This window comes from Chamaea fasciata, unplaced genomic scaffold (genome assembly GCF_029207755.1).
Source record: "Chamaea fasciata isolate MVZ Bird 193981 ecotype frontalis unplaced genomic scaffold, bChaFas1.0.hap1 SCAF_1, whole genome shotgun sequence".
In the NCBI taxonomy this organism is placed as follows: domain Eukaryota; kingdom Metazoa; phylum Chordata; class Aves; order Passeriformes; family Sylviidae; genus Chamaea; species Chamaea fasciata.
In genome coordinates, this window is record NW_027094086.1 from 97,030,964 (window position 1) to 97,049,070 (window position 18,107).

Here is an 18,107-nt window from a genome sequence, read left to right on the forward strand (position 1 = left end):
AAAATACATAAAGTATAACTCTTATGTCTGGACATGGCACAGATGGGGAAATGCTGTGAGTACAAGTTCTGCCTTTTATTAATGAAAAATCTCTTCCTTTTTACCACCATTATATGTTACAGTCATAGTAACTGCTGCACTTTGTTTGAAAGTAGGCTGAAATGCCAATGACCAAACCTGAAAAACAGTGACTAAAACAGTGTCAATGGTAGGAAACAGCCAGTGGAGGAGCAGAGGATTTCCACACCCAAAGTGCAACTGGCACTGCAAGCCTGCTCCTTCCATGGTCTGTTCTCAAGGGTGGCAATGCTGAGGAGAGTGATGCCCCCACACGCACACACACACAGAGCTCTACTATTCTAAAACATGGCATTGAAACTCAGGAGCTGGTTTATTTTATTTTAGCTCATGAACTGATTAATATTATCTCTTCTACTTCACCCATCTATGTCCATCTATATCCGCTTCCCATACTACTTGTACTACAAGTATTGAGGGGCAGCACCAACACATACTCTCATTGTGCAACATCTAAAAGAAATTAGAGCAGCACCTTGGTCTGTGATGTGGAGTCAAATTACTCAACTGATACAATAAGCTTTTTTTCCCTCTTATGTTCTGCTCATGTTTCTGGAAAGTAAAGGACAAGAACGCTTTTATGAGGAGGTGGCAAAGTCAGTCACAGGGAATGAGAACAGAAAAGAGATTTGAATTCATGCTATGGCCATTAAATCATAATGGTATTAAAGAAAGAAATCATAAGATATACAGTGCCAGAATTCCAGTCATAAACCTGAACTGTTTCCAGAGCCAAATATATTCAAATATTCTCAAAGTCCAAGTCCCCACACTGGCACTGAAATTCCCTTTCCTCTCTTTTGGATATATTATTCACACAAAAATATTGAAAGCTTTAAATTTAGGCCATGTCTAATATACTCAGAAAAGTTAAAACAAAGCAGCTACAGGCATGACATCAGTGTTAAAGCACATTAATCTGTCCTTAATATGCAATCAAGAGAAAAGCAGTTTTGCTTCACAGTAACTTAATCTGTAATTTCTGTGGAGGTTCACTTCCTCAGAGAGGATTAAACTAGAGTAAACTAGGGCTATCTTATTTATGCATGAAAGATTTCTTATAATGGTATGGTATACAAAGGAACACTTCATAATGATTGCTAAATAATTTTATTTTTAAAAATGTAAGTGCTGGCATATATAGAAACAAGAAGTGAGAAGCTACCAATTAACAATTGTTTCTCTTAATAACCATTGAGGGATATAACTGTCCATTCTTTAATTCCACACAATTAAACAATTTGATTCCACAGAATTAATAATGCCATTGGGTACTTTGGTGAAAAACCAAAAAAACCTCCAATCTCCTTTAAACTATTATCTAAAGAAGAGAAATGAAAGTGGAAAGAAATTGGAAACAAAGGACATATTACTTCTGCCTGCTCAGCAGCATAGCTTGCACATGGGTCAAGCACTGCTCTTCCCTACAAGCAATGTGAATGTGTTGGTTAGGAAGGCTAGGTGGCCATTGAAGTGCTGAGGCTGCTGTTGCGTCATTGCCCAGGGGCTCAACAATGCTCCACAATCTTGCATGGCACAGAGATGAGACTGACTAGACTATAGTTCTCCAGATTTTCTTCTTTTCCCCTTCTAAAAATGAGGGTTATAGTTCCCTATTTCCAGTCATTAGGGACTTCACCTCACTGTCATGACTTTTCAAATATGATAGATAGTGGCTTCATCTGCCAGTTCCCTCAAAGCTCACAGATCAATCAACTCAGGTCCCATGGACTTGAGCACATTCAGGCTCCTTAGATGGTCCTGAACCTGATCCTCTCCTGCAGTGGGCTCAAGGTGCTCATTCTCTCAGTCCCTGCATTTGTCTTTTATGACCAGGGTGGCATGGCTGGGGCACTTGCTGTTGAAGAATGTGGTGTAGAAGTTGTCAAGAACCTCAGCCTTCTTTTTGTTCAGGGTAGCCAGGTGTCCTGTTTCCTATAGGACAGAGAGAGTCCAAGTTATCCCTAGTCTTTCTTTTGCTTTCAAGGTATCGATAGAAACCTTTTCTGTTTTCCTCAATATCCATGGCCAGATTCAATTCTTTCTGGGTCTTGGCTTCCCTGACCTTGTCCCTAACTTCTTGCACAATTCCCCTGTCTTCTTCCCAGGTCATCTGTCCTTGTTTCCACTTCCTGAAGGCTTCTTTTTTCACTCTAGGTTTGCTCAGCAGCTTCTTATCTATCCGTGATGGCCTCCTAGCATTTTGGCCTGATTTCCTCCTTGTTGGATGCATTGTTCCTGAGCTTGGAAGAGGTGACCTTGAAATTCAGCCAACATCCTTGGGCCCCTTTGCCATCCAGGGCTCTATCCCATGGGACTGTACTGAGCAGGTCCTTGAAGAGGCCAAAGTCTGCCAGGGAAGTGAGCTTACTGTGTACTCTCCTCACTGCCTTGAGGTTCTTGAACCCCCCACCATTTTGTGATCACTGCAGCCAGGGCTGCCTTGGAGCACTGCATTCCCTACCAGCTCCTCCTTCTTGGTGAACATGAGTTCCAGGATGGCACCTTCTTGTTGGCTCCTCAATTGCTTGTGTAGAGAAATTGTTGTTGACACATGTGAGAAACCTCAGGGATTATGTCCTGCTGTGCTGTCCCTCCAACAGACATCAGGGTGGTTGAAACCTCCCATGAAGACCAGGGCTTGCAAGCATGAGGCCACTTGTGTCTGCCTATAGAGGGTTTTATCCACACCATCATCCTGACTGGGTGGCCTGTAGCAGACCCCCACTATAACATCCCCTGTCCCTACCCTCCTTCTACTCTTCACTTACAAGCTCTTGGCTGGATCCTCATCTTTCCCCAGTCAGAGTTCCATACTCTCCAGCTAGTTATTTACATAAGGGCTGCATTCCCTTCTCATGTCCCTTGCCTGTCTTTCCTAAAAAGTCTAAAACCTTCCATTTAAAAACTCCAGTCATAGGAGCCATCCCACCACATCTCCATGATGCTCATAGTATCATATCCACACAGGCCCGTGCACCTCTATAGTTAGTCTGGTTTTTTTGGCATCCTATGTGCATTTGTGTAGAGGCATCTGAGCCAGAACCCAGAGGAAGCTGACTCACTGGCTGGAGTATCTGGAATGCCTTTGCACTGTTACGGGCATCCATTAGAGGTGTTGACACCTGAATGTCAGGACTGGGAGGGATAGGTGCCCCCCTCCACTAACTAATCTAGTTTAAAGCCCCCTGCACTAGCCTGGCAAATCCCTGACCCAAGACGGTTTTTCTCTTTTTAAGATGAACCCCATCATCCCCTAGTAAACCAGGCCTGGCAAACTGAGTCCCATGGTCTGAGTAAGAAAAAACACGACCTAGCAATCATACCAGGATTTTATCAGTAAATTCACAGGATTAAAAAGTTTGGCTAATCAGGTGAAAACTGAAATCGCTTTGTTTTTTCAGACAGACAAGTTGTTAGCAATCATATATTGCAACAGCACATTCTAATTATATCCTAGGGGGAAAAATAATCAGCTGTTGAGCAGAGCTTTCTCAAACTTCTGCTGTGCACTTGATTTTAGAGTCTATGTGATACCATTGTGTTTCAGCAGCAGTGCTGTCTTGGGTTAGAGGCTTGCTTGCTCCTATTGCCGCCTGCTTGCTGTCAAAAACTGAGAGAACATATACTGACTGTTACTGAAGTGCAGGAGAACAGCAGAACAAGACTAGACTAGTTAGAAATATTTCCTTCTGCTGCTCTATTTGAGATGCAAGGCACACTTTTTTCACTGGTTTTCTCTCTCAAAATGGTTACTCTTTCTGTGACTTAAAATCTCCATTGCTTCCCTAACACCTTTCTGCTCACAGATAATAACCAAAATAACTACTTGTTGATACAGCTGCATGGTTTAGTATTGCCTCTCCTCTTCTGCACAACCACTGCAAGGCTGAAAGTTTACTCTCCAGTCTTACTGCTCTTACACTCATCTAAAAACTACATGAGTTTTTAGATTTTATTTGTGTAATAGTATTTAGTTATAATTTTTAATCAATTTTCGATTGATACCTAGGGTGTAGCTTAAATACTCCCCACTAAAAATATAGCCTGTTTTTACATAGTAACCTTCTACGTTTCATAGGAAAATTAATTTTTTTGACAGAAAGCAACCCATTTTTATTATTAATATTTTATACACAAATAGGTTGTTTTAGTTACCAATAAAACAAAATGATCTTAAAATATGCATAATCTGAAGAATGGGATTATACAACAGTAAAAGTTAACAATTTTACAAAGAAATTTCTTCAGAGGATTTAATTTGCTATAGAATATTTCTTGTTGCAATGTGCCTGTCCCTCTGACCTTATGATACTTCTTTCTTAATGAAATGCATCCAGATTTCTGAATAAATAAATAAATAAATAAATAATTGTAAAGACAGTTCTTTTAAGTAAAGTCTTACAAAGAATTGCATCTATAATTACCAAAGCGCTCCTGCTAAAAACTACACACAGAAAACACATAAACATAAATTAAACTAAAATTGCCATAAATTTTATATGACTGCATTCCCCAGAGACTACTGCAAGCACATATGATAATGTGTAAATTCAGATTTGTAAGCATTGAAATGCAGTGGGGGTTTTTTTTGACTGTTCATTTCACTCCTTATTTTCTAATGACACAGGGAGTTAGTGCACCATCTACAAGTTTGTGAATGACACCTAGCTATGCTCTGTGGTCAACAACATTGGAGGGCAGGGATGCCATCTAAAGGGACTTGGATGGGCTAGAGAGGTGGGCCTGTGTGAGCCCCATGAAGTTCAACAAGGCCATGTGCAAAGTTCTGCACCTGGGTTGGGGCAATCCCAAACATGGATACAAATTCAGGTTTTAGTAGATTAAGACCGGTGCTGCAAAGGAGGGCTTGGGGGTACTGGTGGATGAAATATTGGGCACGTGTCAGCACTGTACACTTGTGGCCCAAAAAGCCAAATGTATCTTGTTACACATAAAAGGAAATATGGCCAGCAGGTGGAGGGAGGTGATTCTGTTCCTCTCATGAGATCCCACCTGGATTTTCAGCACAGGAAAGACATGGCCATGTTAGAGTGTGGTTGTTCAGCCTGGAGAAGAGAGGGCTCCAGGGAGCTGTAGCAGCCTTCTAGAGCCTGAAAGAGGTCTACAACAGAGCTGGACATGGACTTTTTATCAGGGTCTCTACTGATAGGACAAATGGGAATGGTTTTAAACTAAAACTGGGTAGATTTATATTAGATGAAAGGAAGAAATTCTCCACTATGAGACCAGAACAGGTTTCATAGAGAAGCTGTGGATACGCCATCTCTGGAAATATTCAAGCTCAGGCTGGTCAGGCTTTTGAGCAACTTTATCTAGTGAAAGATGAACCTGACTCAGACGCAGAAACTGGACTAGATGATCTTTAAAGGTTCCATCCTACTAAAACTATTGTATGATTTCATTATTCCAATGTTTAATGAAAGTTTCCTAAGGACTTTTTTTTTAAAGCTACCTGGGTTATTTGGTTTGAAACACCAACAGCTATTTCTAACTTGCTCTGGTATATAGATTCTGAACAAAAACCAAGCAGCAGTAAAGTGAGCAAATTCAGGAAAGGAAACAGTATAAACAGACATTTCTCTCCTCTGTCAGAGAGCCAAGCTGGTTCAGTACTAGCATACAAGTTACATACATCATTACCTCATACTCCTTGACAATCTGAAACATTTCTGTGTTAACAAGCCCAGAGTTATCACTCCAGGACCTTCTGTATTCCTGTTTCTCCCTTCGTGATCTCTGCAGGCAGGCATAGCCAGCACCTGCACAGTGACTGAAGCCCTCCTGCACCACAGTGGGAAGCAGCTGCACCTGCTAGAACTGAGTGCAGAAAGCCTATGGCTTGGTATAAGAGATTAAAGCTGCTTCCCAAGTGTGAGTATGGACAGAGCAACTCTTTTCTATGTCACTCTATGGGGCATTCAGAAGGAGAAATCCTGCCAAGTTACAGAAGAGATGTGACAGCTTGTAGGTAGTAAATGTTCACTTTTAACAGTACTAATTCACATGCTTTGTGCACCGGAATTGTCCTGCTATGTTCAATGGAGCCACTAGCATAAACAAGTACTTGGCAAAATAAGGAGGGGTGTATGCCCTGGTTTTTTTATTTTCATTTGGGCCATTTGTTTAATAAAAGTACAACTTACAGTAAAAATGGTATTTTAATGGCACATGGTGCCTCAGAAACGAACCTGTAGGACTCTTTTTGCCTCAAAGGTCAAACATAAGGGAAATGTATTAGTAATTTTAGGTATGACTCACTTCAATGTTTAAGAAAAAAGTGCTCTCTAAAATTAAAGAGGGCCGTTAAAAATAAAAACAAAGGGGGCTGAATTTTTTACATAATAATAATTTACAAAAACTAGTTCACTGAGAAGACTTACAAGTTCAGAAAGACTACATACAAAAGTCCAGTCATAAGCATCATGATCACAGCTTTTTAAAACGTTGGAATGGGTAAGGTTTTTTTTTTAAGTTCTGTTGTTCTCTGAAAGACAGGACAGACCAGAACTATTTGCTCATAAATATCTGCAGATTGTGTTCTGGCTTCAGATTGACTCTCAAGAACCTCTAAAATGCCACAAGGAATCTTTTTGTTAGTAGCTTTGAAATCAGGCAGTCAGGCACTGTGTTTCCTAAACTTAATATCTCTTCTTACAAAAGCATTCAGTTCTACTTCATGCTTGTAAAAAAAAGGGTAGATGAAACTGCTGTACCAGAAGCCCAAGAATTTTTTAGCTGTTCAATGTTCACTTTCTTTTTATTTCTTCCACATTGTTTAAGTCACAGAATGAAGCAAGAACCTGTGTGTTAATATAGGAAGTCAGCTATATGCTTTTCCATCCATGAGTTGAAAGAGTTTCATTAATATCTAATGTCCATTCCGAAAGAGACAAACAACAAAATATGTTGAGGTTTCCATACAGGGCATATATTTGAGCTGAAACTCAATTTGAAATTTTCCTAATTGAATTATGGGTCCATGGAGAGATTCAGTCAGGGCTAGTGAGTTTTTACAATAGACACTGTACCTACATATGTGATCTGTAAATTTCTCATCCCTGTAGGAACAAGGAAACAAGGAAATATGAATCTTAAATTTCTTAACCTGAACTTAGAAAAAGCATGTCTCCTCCACATTACAAAACATATTTCTGAGCACTACAGAAGAGCTGGTCTGTTGAATAGCCTTTACATGTAACTTGACATTTGGTTCCCATGTCTTTCATGGTGTCTTTGTCTGGGACTACCCTAGTAAAATAACACTTGTACTGTGTTGAAACAGCTCATAGACTTTATACAGACTATTTCCTTCTGATAAACCACAGATATTATATTAGTTGCAATTATTTTAGTTTTGAGTTCATTGTCCTCATAGGGCTAATGCTATATTGGATGTGTATTTGCATTTCTTGTTTTGCATAGTGCATTTGCATTAGGTTATTTGTCTCCATTTAAAATACATGTCCTCATTTCTTACTGCACACCAATTCTGTTAAAAAACTTTACAAGGTAACAGATGTACTACAGATCTGGGAAGAGCTGATCAAAGCATGACACATTCCCTTCCAGAGGCACAGTGAGTTGCAGTCATTCAACAACTATTGGGTAGTTGGTAAAATATTCACCACCTAATTGATAAACCAGGGGTGCTGTCATGGCTATCTGAAATATGTCAGTACTTTTTCCCAGTCTATCATTCACGTTTTACAGAGGTATATTTATCTCCATTGTAATGTGCATTTCTGGGAGTAGGTAAAGAAGGTAGCTGTATGAATGTCTTGTTTTTCACATGTAAGATTAAATATTCTTTGTTGTTTTTTCAGGCAGCTATTTAGAAGACTGGAACAGATATTCATAATTTCTGATACTTCTGAGGGTATTTTTTTTTCTGTTGATTTTCAACAGATAAGGAATGGAAAAATCATGTAGTTTACTAATTTCATACCTGCCTCCTTCAGACTATCTTTTCTGAAGAATAATGCTCTTATACTTCCAGGTATTTGCAGGGAAAAAAAGAAAGCATTGCAAGAAGAAAAGTAAAAGTGCAGCTCATTTTCTATTTTTCACTGTGTATCTCTGGAGTTAAAAAACCCTGGAAAATAGAATTATGGTGGGGCTTTCTGTTGGTTTGTTTTAATAGCAGCACTTTACAGAACACTTGATGTGAAGAGGACAATCACAAGAATATAGGAAGGATCTCTCAGGTTTACCTATTATAGTACTGAACTGCCACTACCCAGAAGAAAAAAAAGCTGTTTTCATCTCTTTAAGAAAGTAAAGCAAACACTTATTGGCACTGGCCATCAGCAGCCCTGCCAAAGGGATGCTGTAGTGTTGTTCTTCACATTGGTGTCAGGGTGGCACCTGCTGGGAGCTCCCCTTCATCCTTCAGATCTAAACAGTCACAAAACTTCCAGGGTGAAACTCTGGCCTACTAGGATGTGCTAGCCACAGATTGCTGGGTATTTATTGGACACTATTTCCCCACTTTTAAAAAATCATTATTATAGATCAGTTGCATTACTGAAATAAAAGACAATACAGTTTCTGTATAAGTATAGATGGTGAAAGGACGTCTGCTATTTTCAGTTCACTGAGGATCTTGCTTGTGACATTGAAATTACCCCATCTTACTTGGGCTTCATTTACTCTAAAAGTACCTTCTAAATGTCAGAGAATGAATTCACCTCTTCAGACAGGGTGCTTGGATTCAAAAACTTTTATGAACTCCACATTGAAGCAGTGAATAAGCCACAGAAGTTTTTAGTAGTTATGTGAAAAAAACATATCATGTAGGAAAAAAGACTACTTCTGAGGCTGCATTTCAAAAAGGTCTTAGCAGAAAAGAGGAAAAGAGAGGACTCAGAAGCACTATAATCAACTGCAAAGCAGTGCTGTCTGAGATGACTATACTCAGTGTAATGAATGCAGACACTTGTGACACATACAAGATATAAATATACTAATTATGATATAGTTATCAGTCTTACTTTGACCCTGAATATAAGGGCAATCAACAGTGGTATACATGTGTTTCATAGTACTGTGAGGACATAATTGTAGACACAATTTTCATGAGTATATAAAGGAATGTGATCACCAAAGGGTCAGAGTAGAAGACAGCCAAGCACCAAAACCTGGCATACCTGAGACTTGATTAGCAAAACTGACTGCAAGTAGACAGACAGGTTTTCACTCAAAGATGGAATACTGGCAAGAAAAAGAAAAAAATTGCAAATGTTTGTAACACAAACTCCTGTGTTGGTGAGGAGTGCAATAGAATAAAACCATGTGACATAAACAATGAAAAAGTGAAGGAGTAAGACAGCTCACTTAGATTTTGAATGTGTCCTTCAGGAGCTCTCAAGTCAGACTTTGACAATTGAGAACCATCAGGTACTGTAAACAACATTGTCATTTTCAGCATGAGTTTTAGGGTAGTTTGCACTTAGAAGCAACTTTAAACTGGTTGTTAAAGACCAAGTTTTGTATGCAAACTGATGAGATTAATATTATGCAAGATTTGACCATTAACGTGAAGTAAACTGCTAATTTTTAATTCAGTAATATGAAATTTTAGAGTGTAAAGCTGACCTAATTTTCTGGACACTCCCATCACAGACATCTCTGATTCCCTTAGTGACAGAAATTCGTTTAGTTGCAACAACTTAGTAACTAGGAAGTGGTCCTTGCATATGTTAAAGCCAGCTCAATGGGAGGTAGACTGAGTCCTGGGAGAAGAAACTTAGCAGTGAATGAGGGAGAGGAGAAGGTGCTGAATTTTACTCCTTTGCTACATGAGTGCATCATGCGAATCAAGGCAGCTCCGTGGCATCACTTACTAACACTGCACCTTGTTTAGTAAAAGGGTGACACCAATTTAACTTCTTTGATGCTGTTTTTGTTGTGGAAGAAAGACACTTGGAAGTAGTGTGATAAAACACAGAAAAGGTCTTTAAGGAATTTGTTTTGGAGGCAAAGAAGAAAAACAGATGAGAATGCACTTTAACAAAAAGAAATATAAATGATGGCACTTGCTCACAGTCAACTTTTGAACAAGAGTAAGAAGCAGAACTCAGTCTTAGTCTATCTGGGGGGTAACACTCATGTGATGTGGACAAATACACATTTCTTTAAGTTTACATCACACTTTCTTTCTGTGTTTCCATGCTATTACCCAGAAAAATCTATTAATTTAGAAGTAATTCATCTTACTATCAGAAAATATAAATGTGTAAAAATAAACATGCAGAAAAAATACTCCTGTTCACCCAAAAAATAATACAGTACAAAACAAATGACTAGTCATTTGGAAAAAGTTGTCAGTCTCCCAGCACCACTATTCTAAGACATTTATTGATTCATGCTTATCTTCTGAGAAGATTATTAAATCTTCCTAGATTGCACCTAAATGCACCCGTTCTTCTACTCCATATAAATGATAAAACTTCACTATATTGCTTGGTTTCTTTCTCTGAAGTCTGACTGCAATTATACATCACTGTCCTTGTACTAAATATTCTTAGTTCTTCAGTTTATTTCAGGGGCTACATCAATCCTACCTAACATTGTCATGCCTTTGAATGTAAATCTTGTGGAAAATCCTTTCCGGAGGCTTCAGGAAGTCTTCCTTCATTTCCATTGCAACATTCCTGGGCAAAAGGCTCATCAAGAGACGTTCCTAAAAGAAAATATAAACAACATCAGTTTTGTGGTATACTGTGTAACCATTTTTCAAAAGTTTTAAACTAGAAAACTGGACAATCTTTTCTTAATCTGCTTCCTTAAAATGTCTGCGGCATAAATAATACAAACCATTTATCTCAAACTCTTGAAAACTGAATGGATGTGTTTTTTTAAGTCTTCTGTACTAAAAAAACCAACCCAAAAATTAAAAACAAACCAAAAACACAGACCTACACACAAAAAGCCAGCTTCAAGAGAATATAATTGTCCATATTTTTCATTAACATCACAGTTCTAATAGTAACAACTCACTTTATTCTTAGCAGCATTTGCCTGTCTGGGAAAGGCTTCCTAGGATCATTTACTATCCTTTTGTGTGTCTTATTTCTTCCTGGATATAATGAAAGTGTTACATTACAAGGACTATGACAGCTGGTTATTAAGCAGTGAGAGTGGATGATGGATTTATCCACTGTCAAATTCAGTGCATGTATGCATGATTTTAATGGCATCTTAGCCAGTGTGGTAATGTCTTTCATGAACTGCATCAGTACAAAACCCTGGCTAAACATGTCTGCTTGCTATAAATTTTTGGCATGGGTAACTGACTTGCAAAAAAAGGATCTGTAATATCATGGATCTTGTCAGTATTGACTATAAAGATTCATGTAGTTTTTCCACATATTCTGGCCCATTAACAGGTACCATCTGGAAAATCTGCCACTGCTGTTCTTAGGTATTGTAAGGTGTCCTTAGATATCTACTCAAGTTGTGTTTTCACACAGAAAATGCTTGCCATTTAAAATCCATTTCCAAGTTTATCCGCCAGACCTGATAGTTTCAGCTGTGGCAAAAGTCTGAATGAATTCACATAACCACATCTGATCTGATTCAGGAATCTCAGGTTCCAGACAACTATGGATGAGGCTAGAGCAAGGAAGGTGTACCCTTGGTGAAAGAGGATTAGGTCATTAAATAATTAAGCAAACCGAATAGATGTAAGTCCGTGGTCCTTGACAGGACACACCCACAAGCTCACTGAGTGAGCTGTCAGATGTTACCGTAACACCACTCCTGACAGCCAGACATGGTAACTGGGAGAAGTGACGCAAGACTGCAGAAAGACAATGTCACTTCTCTAGCCAAGAAGGGCAAGAAGGAGGACTTGGGGAACTGCAGGCCAGTCAGTTTCACCTTGGGTCCTGAAAATGATGAAGCATCTTATCCTGGAAACCAAGGTCATTAGACCAGATGACTTCCAGAATGCCCTTTCTGCCTCAACTATTCTGTGATTCTCTTATCTCACAATTGAGAAACACTATAATGGCAGCTGCACGGTGTCATGGAAGTGCATATTTTGGCCCAACCACATTCTCCTTTTCTTTAACTGATATTAAATAAATAAGGAGCAAAAAGTAACACTGAGAAGAGGGTATCTGCAAGTGCTTCTTTGTTGCTAACTTGCACACATTCACCAGATAAAGCCATCAAATAATACTCAAAGTTTATTCATGGAGTTTTTTTATATAACAGTTTTTCTGGAAGACACATTGAAAGAAGGAATTCTATTCTATTATTATTCTACATTAGACTAAAGTTCTGTTGTATGTTTGTAGTGGTCACATTGTCTTGAGGCTAAGGATCATTAGCTAACTCTATATCCTACTCTTCTTTTTTTGGTATATATATATATATATATATATATATATATATATACACACACACACACACACACACACACACATATATATACACATATAGTAGGACATTTCTCCCTGCCACAGAAGAGCTTACCTGCTCTGTAGGTCAGCTGGTGCACAGCTCCGGACATTCTCTCCCCTCACTGGAATTGGTGAGATAACCCAGGCTGGACAGATGTCCAGCAGTGAGTTATCTCTGGCACCAGGGAGGTGAGATCCTTAGCTGACAATAAACATCTGGCCTTGAGAGCAAGATATAGAAACATAAGCTAGGAATTCCTGACCGAGAGACGCATTACTAACTATAAAAGCTACACAAATTTTCATGGAGGTAGAAGCCTCCTACACACACCCTGGAAATGTGCAGTACTTCTCCTGCGAGTTCGGATGCTAATTCTGCAGTTACTTTCCTGGGAATTGGGAGGAAGAATCCTATGTGTGCTCCATAAGCAACTGGATGGTAAACTACATGGAATCCTAATCTATACTGTTTTTTTCACTAGCTGTATTATTAGGTACCTCAGCTGTGCACTCTATGTTATCCACAAGTAGTGTCTCTTTGGTTTATCCTGTGTAGTAAGTCATCTGTTAAAAGTATTTTGTCTGTTAAATTTGTGTCAATTAAATAAATAATTTTGTAATAGACCGAATATTATTAAGAACCTGTGAGCGAGAGTGATCTAAGGTGCAGGCCACTCCAGAGCTACTGCCAGCAATCTGAGTCCAAGGCAGGACTTGTTTAAGCGCTCCTCTAAATTTGTAACAATGTACACCAAGAATATTGTGAATAATATTATGGAATAAAATATTTGTTGACACTTTACACATATAGCAATTTCCAATTAACCAAAGTATCTACCTTGACTAAAAAATGGTAATTCACTGTACATTTTATGTTGATTTAATTAAGTATACTTAATGCAGCGGAATTGTATTTGGGTAACCCAAATTTTGGTTTACAATCCAAAACAATTATTTTGTCCACAGTGGATCTTATTAAGCTCTGTTGATAGCTACTTGTGTCTTAAAGTTGATTTACTGTGTTAAAAGAAATAAACTGGGGTTATAAAACGAGCTGACCACCTCTCAGACAATAGAGAACCCATACAAGAGAGGAATTTGGACTGATGGTTAAATTCTCTGATGCGGAAGATGGCAGAAGTGATGCTGGAATTTCATAAGCATTGCTCTGGATGAGTAATTCACAATGTCTGATAAGGACTAAACGTTCTCTGTAGCTTGTCTTTCAGTGAACACATTAAACAAGATCTCCACCATTTTGTTGAAATGGATTAGTAAATTTCAAAATTGTTATGGAGAGAGTGGGTTCTAGACTTCTGTTTCCTAGAAAGTCAGACTTAATCCGGCAAACAAGCAAACAAAAATTATACTGACAGACTCTTCCAGAGAGCAACGCTAACTGAATAGTTCTCCTATGGCCTACAAACACAATTACAATACGTGAATAAAACGCTCACAGATAATGTCTGCAGTGCATGGCAAATAACATGGAATCCAGGGAAGTAATAAGAATCATTTCTGTGAAGGCAGCATTGGAGAGCTGTAGGATGCAGCACCTGACAGCATTGAGATGTCCAGATGTCAGATGTATTAAGGGAGGCTACAAAAATAATGATTCCTATACGCGTTGGGTTGACTATGACAAAACCTGAAGGGAACATAAGAAAATCCTCTATCAAATTGTGATAGCTTGCTTTTGTCATTAGAGGTGAGAAAAAAAAATACTGATGGAGAATTGTAGAGTCTATACAAAGAGGGCTGGCAGACTCAGACTCACCAAGTGAGGAAAGACTCAGTTATGGTTTTCTCAAAGGGCAGCCATTGCTGACCTATCAGACCCAGAAGGGAAGAGGCAGCATGACTGTAAGGATTTGTCCCTGAAGAAGAGACTGGAAAATGTAAGAAAGAACTTTGCAATGCAAATTATCAAAACACTGAAAGTAAATGAAAGACACCATACAGCTCTCTAGAAAGAATATAGGAAAAGTCTCTTCTATTTACAGCAAAATCTCATCTGTCAAGCAAAGCAGTATTGCCCTTCAGGTTAGTCTAAGGAATGATGAAGGACTGAGAGTTTTGGACCAGCAAGAGTAAATTCATGTACACAAAATATAGCTTCTGGAAGGTTTGGGAAAGGGCTCTGCCTGGATCTCTATTCAGCAGTCATACAATTTTTGTTCAGTTTTTAATTTGCTCCTGTATGGCTGATCTGATTATAAAAATAAGCCAAAACCAGGCTAAAAGGAAAACTAGGTGTGTAGGATAGTGCATTGAATGGAACAAGTGACAAAACTAATGGAAGACCACTCACATTTATGGTGACATTCATGCTTGAGTGGTTGTTGCCTCTAACAGGGATGGGTGATGACAGGAAAAACTAGAAAGAGTAACAAAGGGAGTACTTATCAATTAGTAACAACTTTCACCAAAATAAAACAACACTCGTATTGCAAACATTCTAATTGGTCACAAATTATTTTGTGTTGAGGTAGCCTCAACATGTGACATCTTCCTAAACACAAGTTCTAATAGAAATAAAATATTTCTACATTTTTTTTCTCAGTGATTCACAACATTTTTAAGGATTATTACAGCTTTTTTCTACACAGAACATTAAATTTTGTCCACAAACCAACTTACACTATTTTAGAAATTTGTACACTCTTTTCCTGCTGTAAATCTTCACTCAGCATTAAAATGGTCTAAAGTGAAATCACATGCTGAAAAAACAAATTCTTTTCAGAGATTGTAATTGTCAGTCAATGATTTTTCATTACCTGGAGAAATCTCACTAAGAAAAGAAAATGATTGGTGAGGACCTAGATCTCCTTCATTCACAACATTTTACATTCCCAGTCCTGTTCTGGGATTTCAAATACCAAACTGGGCTGCCTCTGCCATTCCTGATTATTAATGATTACTGCACTAGTGTAACAATGCAGGGTTTAGGTGGTAGTTGCAGCTACCAATTTCCCAATAAGCATCTCCTGTGGAAAGGCTGCTTGGGTAAGCATTCAGGTAAAGCAGTCAAGTCCACACACCACACACACACACACCACTGCTAGCTCAGCAAAGGGAGGCAAGAAGAGCCTTTTGTATGATAAATTCCAGCGAAGGTTTATTCCAACACACTAAAGGGGCTCAGGGACAAAAGACAAGGCCATGTGGTGTCCACCGGGTTGAGTAGGGGTCAGTGGCCAATGATCTGAGGGCACAAGGGCGGTACAAAGGGCAGGGCAAAGGGCATTGCCCCATAGGGAAGATGGGGCCAGCCACCAGGGTTACCACAACCAATGGGGAAACAGGGAAAGGAGAAACCACAAGCATTAGGGGCATGTTGGAAGAACAAAATGGGTAGATAACACAGTATTTCAAGGTACCATGGGGGATGTCTTTTCTTTCCACTTAGGTATATTCTTCCAGGGCAAGGCCCTCGGGATTCCCCTGAGAGGTTCATAGGATTCCACACACTAGCAATGAAGACTTAGCTATTTTTGAAAAGGACAGTCAATTTAGAAAAGCATTCAAGTTTCTTTCTCCCACAGCAATGGAGGACCACTAGAAAATAGAGAAGGAAAAAACATTCATTTTGACCCCAAGACAAGTCAAAATGTGCATACCAAGCCAATTGGGAATTGCTCAGTGTTGCCTTGGGCCTATTCAACAACTAGTACCATTATGCAAATGACAAAGAAGGAAAATATGCCAAGGCAGCAAAATAGATAAGAAAAAAAGTGTTTCCCATTGTTAATGGACAAAAAGGTCCTATATTACAACTTGGAACATTCTCAACCCTATTTACAAGTACATAATCCTGGACTGCAACTTTTGTTCCAGGTTGGACCCAAGGAAATACTTAAATAGTTATTCAAGACTTGACTAGACAAAGCCACAGCTGACCAGACCTAGTGTCGCTGGAGGATGCTGCTTTGAGGGTGTGGTTTGAGGGTGTGGTTGGGCTTGATTATCTCCAGAGGTCCACTTGGACCACTGTGTATCAAGGTGTCTCCCTTGGTACACAAGGACCAGGAGAGGCGGGTACCTGCAGCCTCCTGGGGAGGCCTGAAGCCACCTTGCTATCTCACCACACACAAGTGGGTCTTCTAAAATAGAAGAGGAGCTCAAGGCTCAGCACCCTCTAACGGTTGTGTAATTTCTCATTTCTGAGAAGGGAGAGGAAAGAAGCAAGCAGACACTCTTGAAGAAAAAAACCCCTATCATCTGCATGCTCTATTCTGCCCCAACACTCTCTTCAGCTTTTCTCCTATTTGGAGGCTTCTCAACACAATTCCTTCTGTCCCTATCCCTGCCCTGGACAGCCTCTCCCACCAGCATCCCGGGTCTGCTTTTATGGGAGTACCCAGTGCATATTCCTAATACATTTCTCATGCCTGCCTCCAAATGAAGATGTCTGACCCCTTCCGATTCTGAAAATCATACTCTTATCTCATTTTACTGCTCATTCCAAACATTTACAAGTTACTCAAGGTCCTTTGAATTTTTCAGCTTGATTTTGAATCATTTCATGCAGTTGCCCAAACATTATGCAGTTATTCTTATTATACAAAATGATTCATTTTGACATCTGTATGCGAAATGACTGTGATACATTTTCAAATTCTTTCAGCAGGCTGTAAATGAATCCATACTCCCTTCATCAGAAAAGATGGATCAAAAGCACATAAATATCTTAAATGTTCCCAGCCAGCATCCTCTTCTTTCTTTCCAGTTGCCCAGCGTGCAGTTGAAAAACTCCTTACAAATTTGTACCCAAAAACTGGGTACATTTGCTGTGCTTCCCCATACTAAGTTGTATTCCTGTAGTTTATCATGTGACATATAAAGAAAACAAAATGGAAATACTATTTTTAGTCAGAGCAGACTACTGTATCAAAGGAAACAGTTGTCATTTTTTCTCTCAGCAACCAAGCTGAGAGAAGCAACCTAAGGAACTGTAGCATTGCCTCAGAGCTGCAGGCTCTTGGATTTCTCTGGTTCCTTGAATGTCATTGCTCATTGTCCTCTCATCCTACTGTGCATGCACATCTGCTGGAATTTGTTTTGAGAATGAAGTTACAGTCTGGAAGGGCCATGTAGTATGTAAGAGTCTGAATGAGAGATAGGAACTGCAGGCGGCACTTTAAATGTGCTGTTTATTTCATAGATTGAAGTCACAGCAGTCGTGGGTCATGGGTAACAGAGCCAAGCCTATAACTGTCAGCATCAGCTTATAGGCAAAACCTGAAGCCACTTTAGCTCTGGTTACAATGCATTATATAATTTTCTTTACTGAACATCTTAATACATAAAAACCAATCAGCATCATACACATTACCTTTACATTTACCTATAGCCCATCACAACTACTATTATTACCATATTATTGTTAGTACTATCCAATCACATTGAGTTAGTATGTTACATTTTAAGCTTAAAGTTGTTTTTCTGTTTTTTTTGCAGTGGAAAATTCTTAGACCTTTTTTCTACTTGGTAAAAACATGTTTTTGTTTGCCTATGGTATCTTTTGCTTTTCTTGAGACCTCTTTCTGCTTGCTAAGAACATCTTCTTTGTGGTCAACATATCCTTTGCTCTAGCCA

At 39.0% G+C, this 18,107-nt stretch overlaps 1 protein-coding gene across 1 annotated transcript in view; it reads right to left on the reverse strand.

Annotated features, from left to right (window-relative positions):
• ADCY1 (adenylate cyclase 1) overlaps positions 1–18,107 on the reverse strand; it is a 161,003-nt gene that overhangs the window by 77,603 nt on the left and 65,293 nt on the right. The window contains exon 3 of the mRNA XM_066190465.1: positions 10,665–10,783. Within this exon, the coding sequence (XP_066046562.1) occupies positions 10,665–10,783 (119 nt within the window). The remainder of the gene's footprint in view (positions 1–10,664; positions 10,784–18,107) is intronic.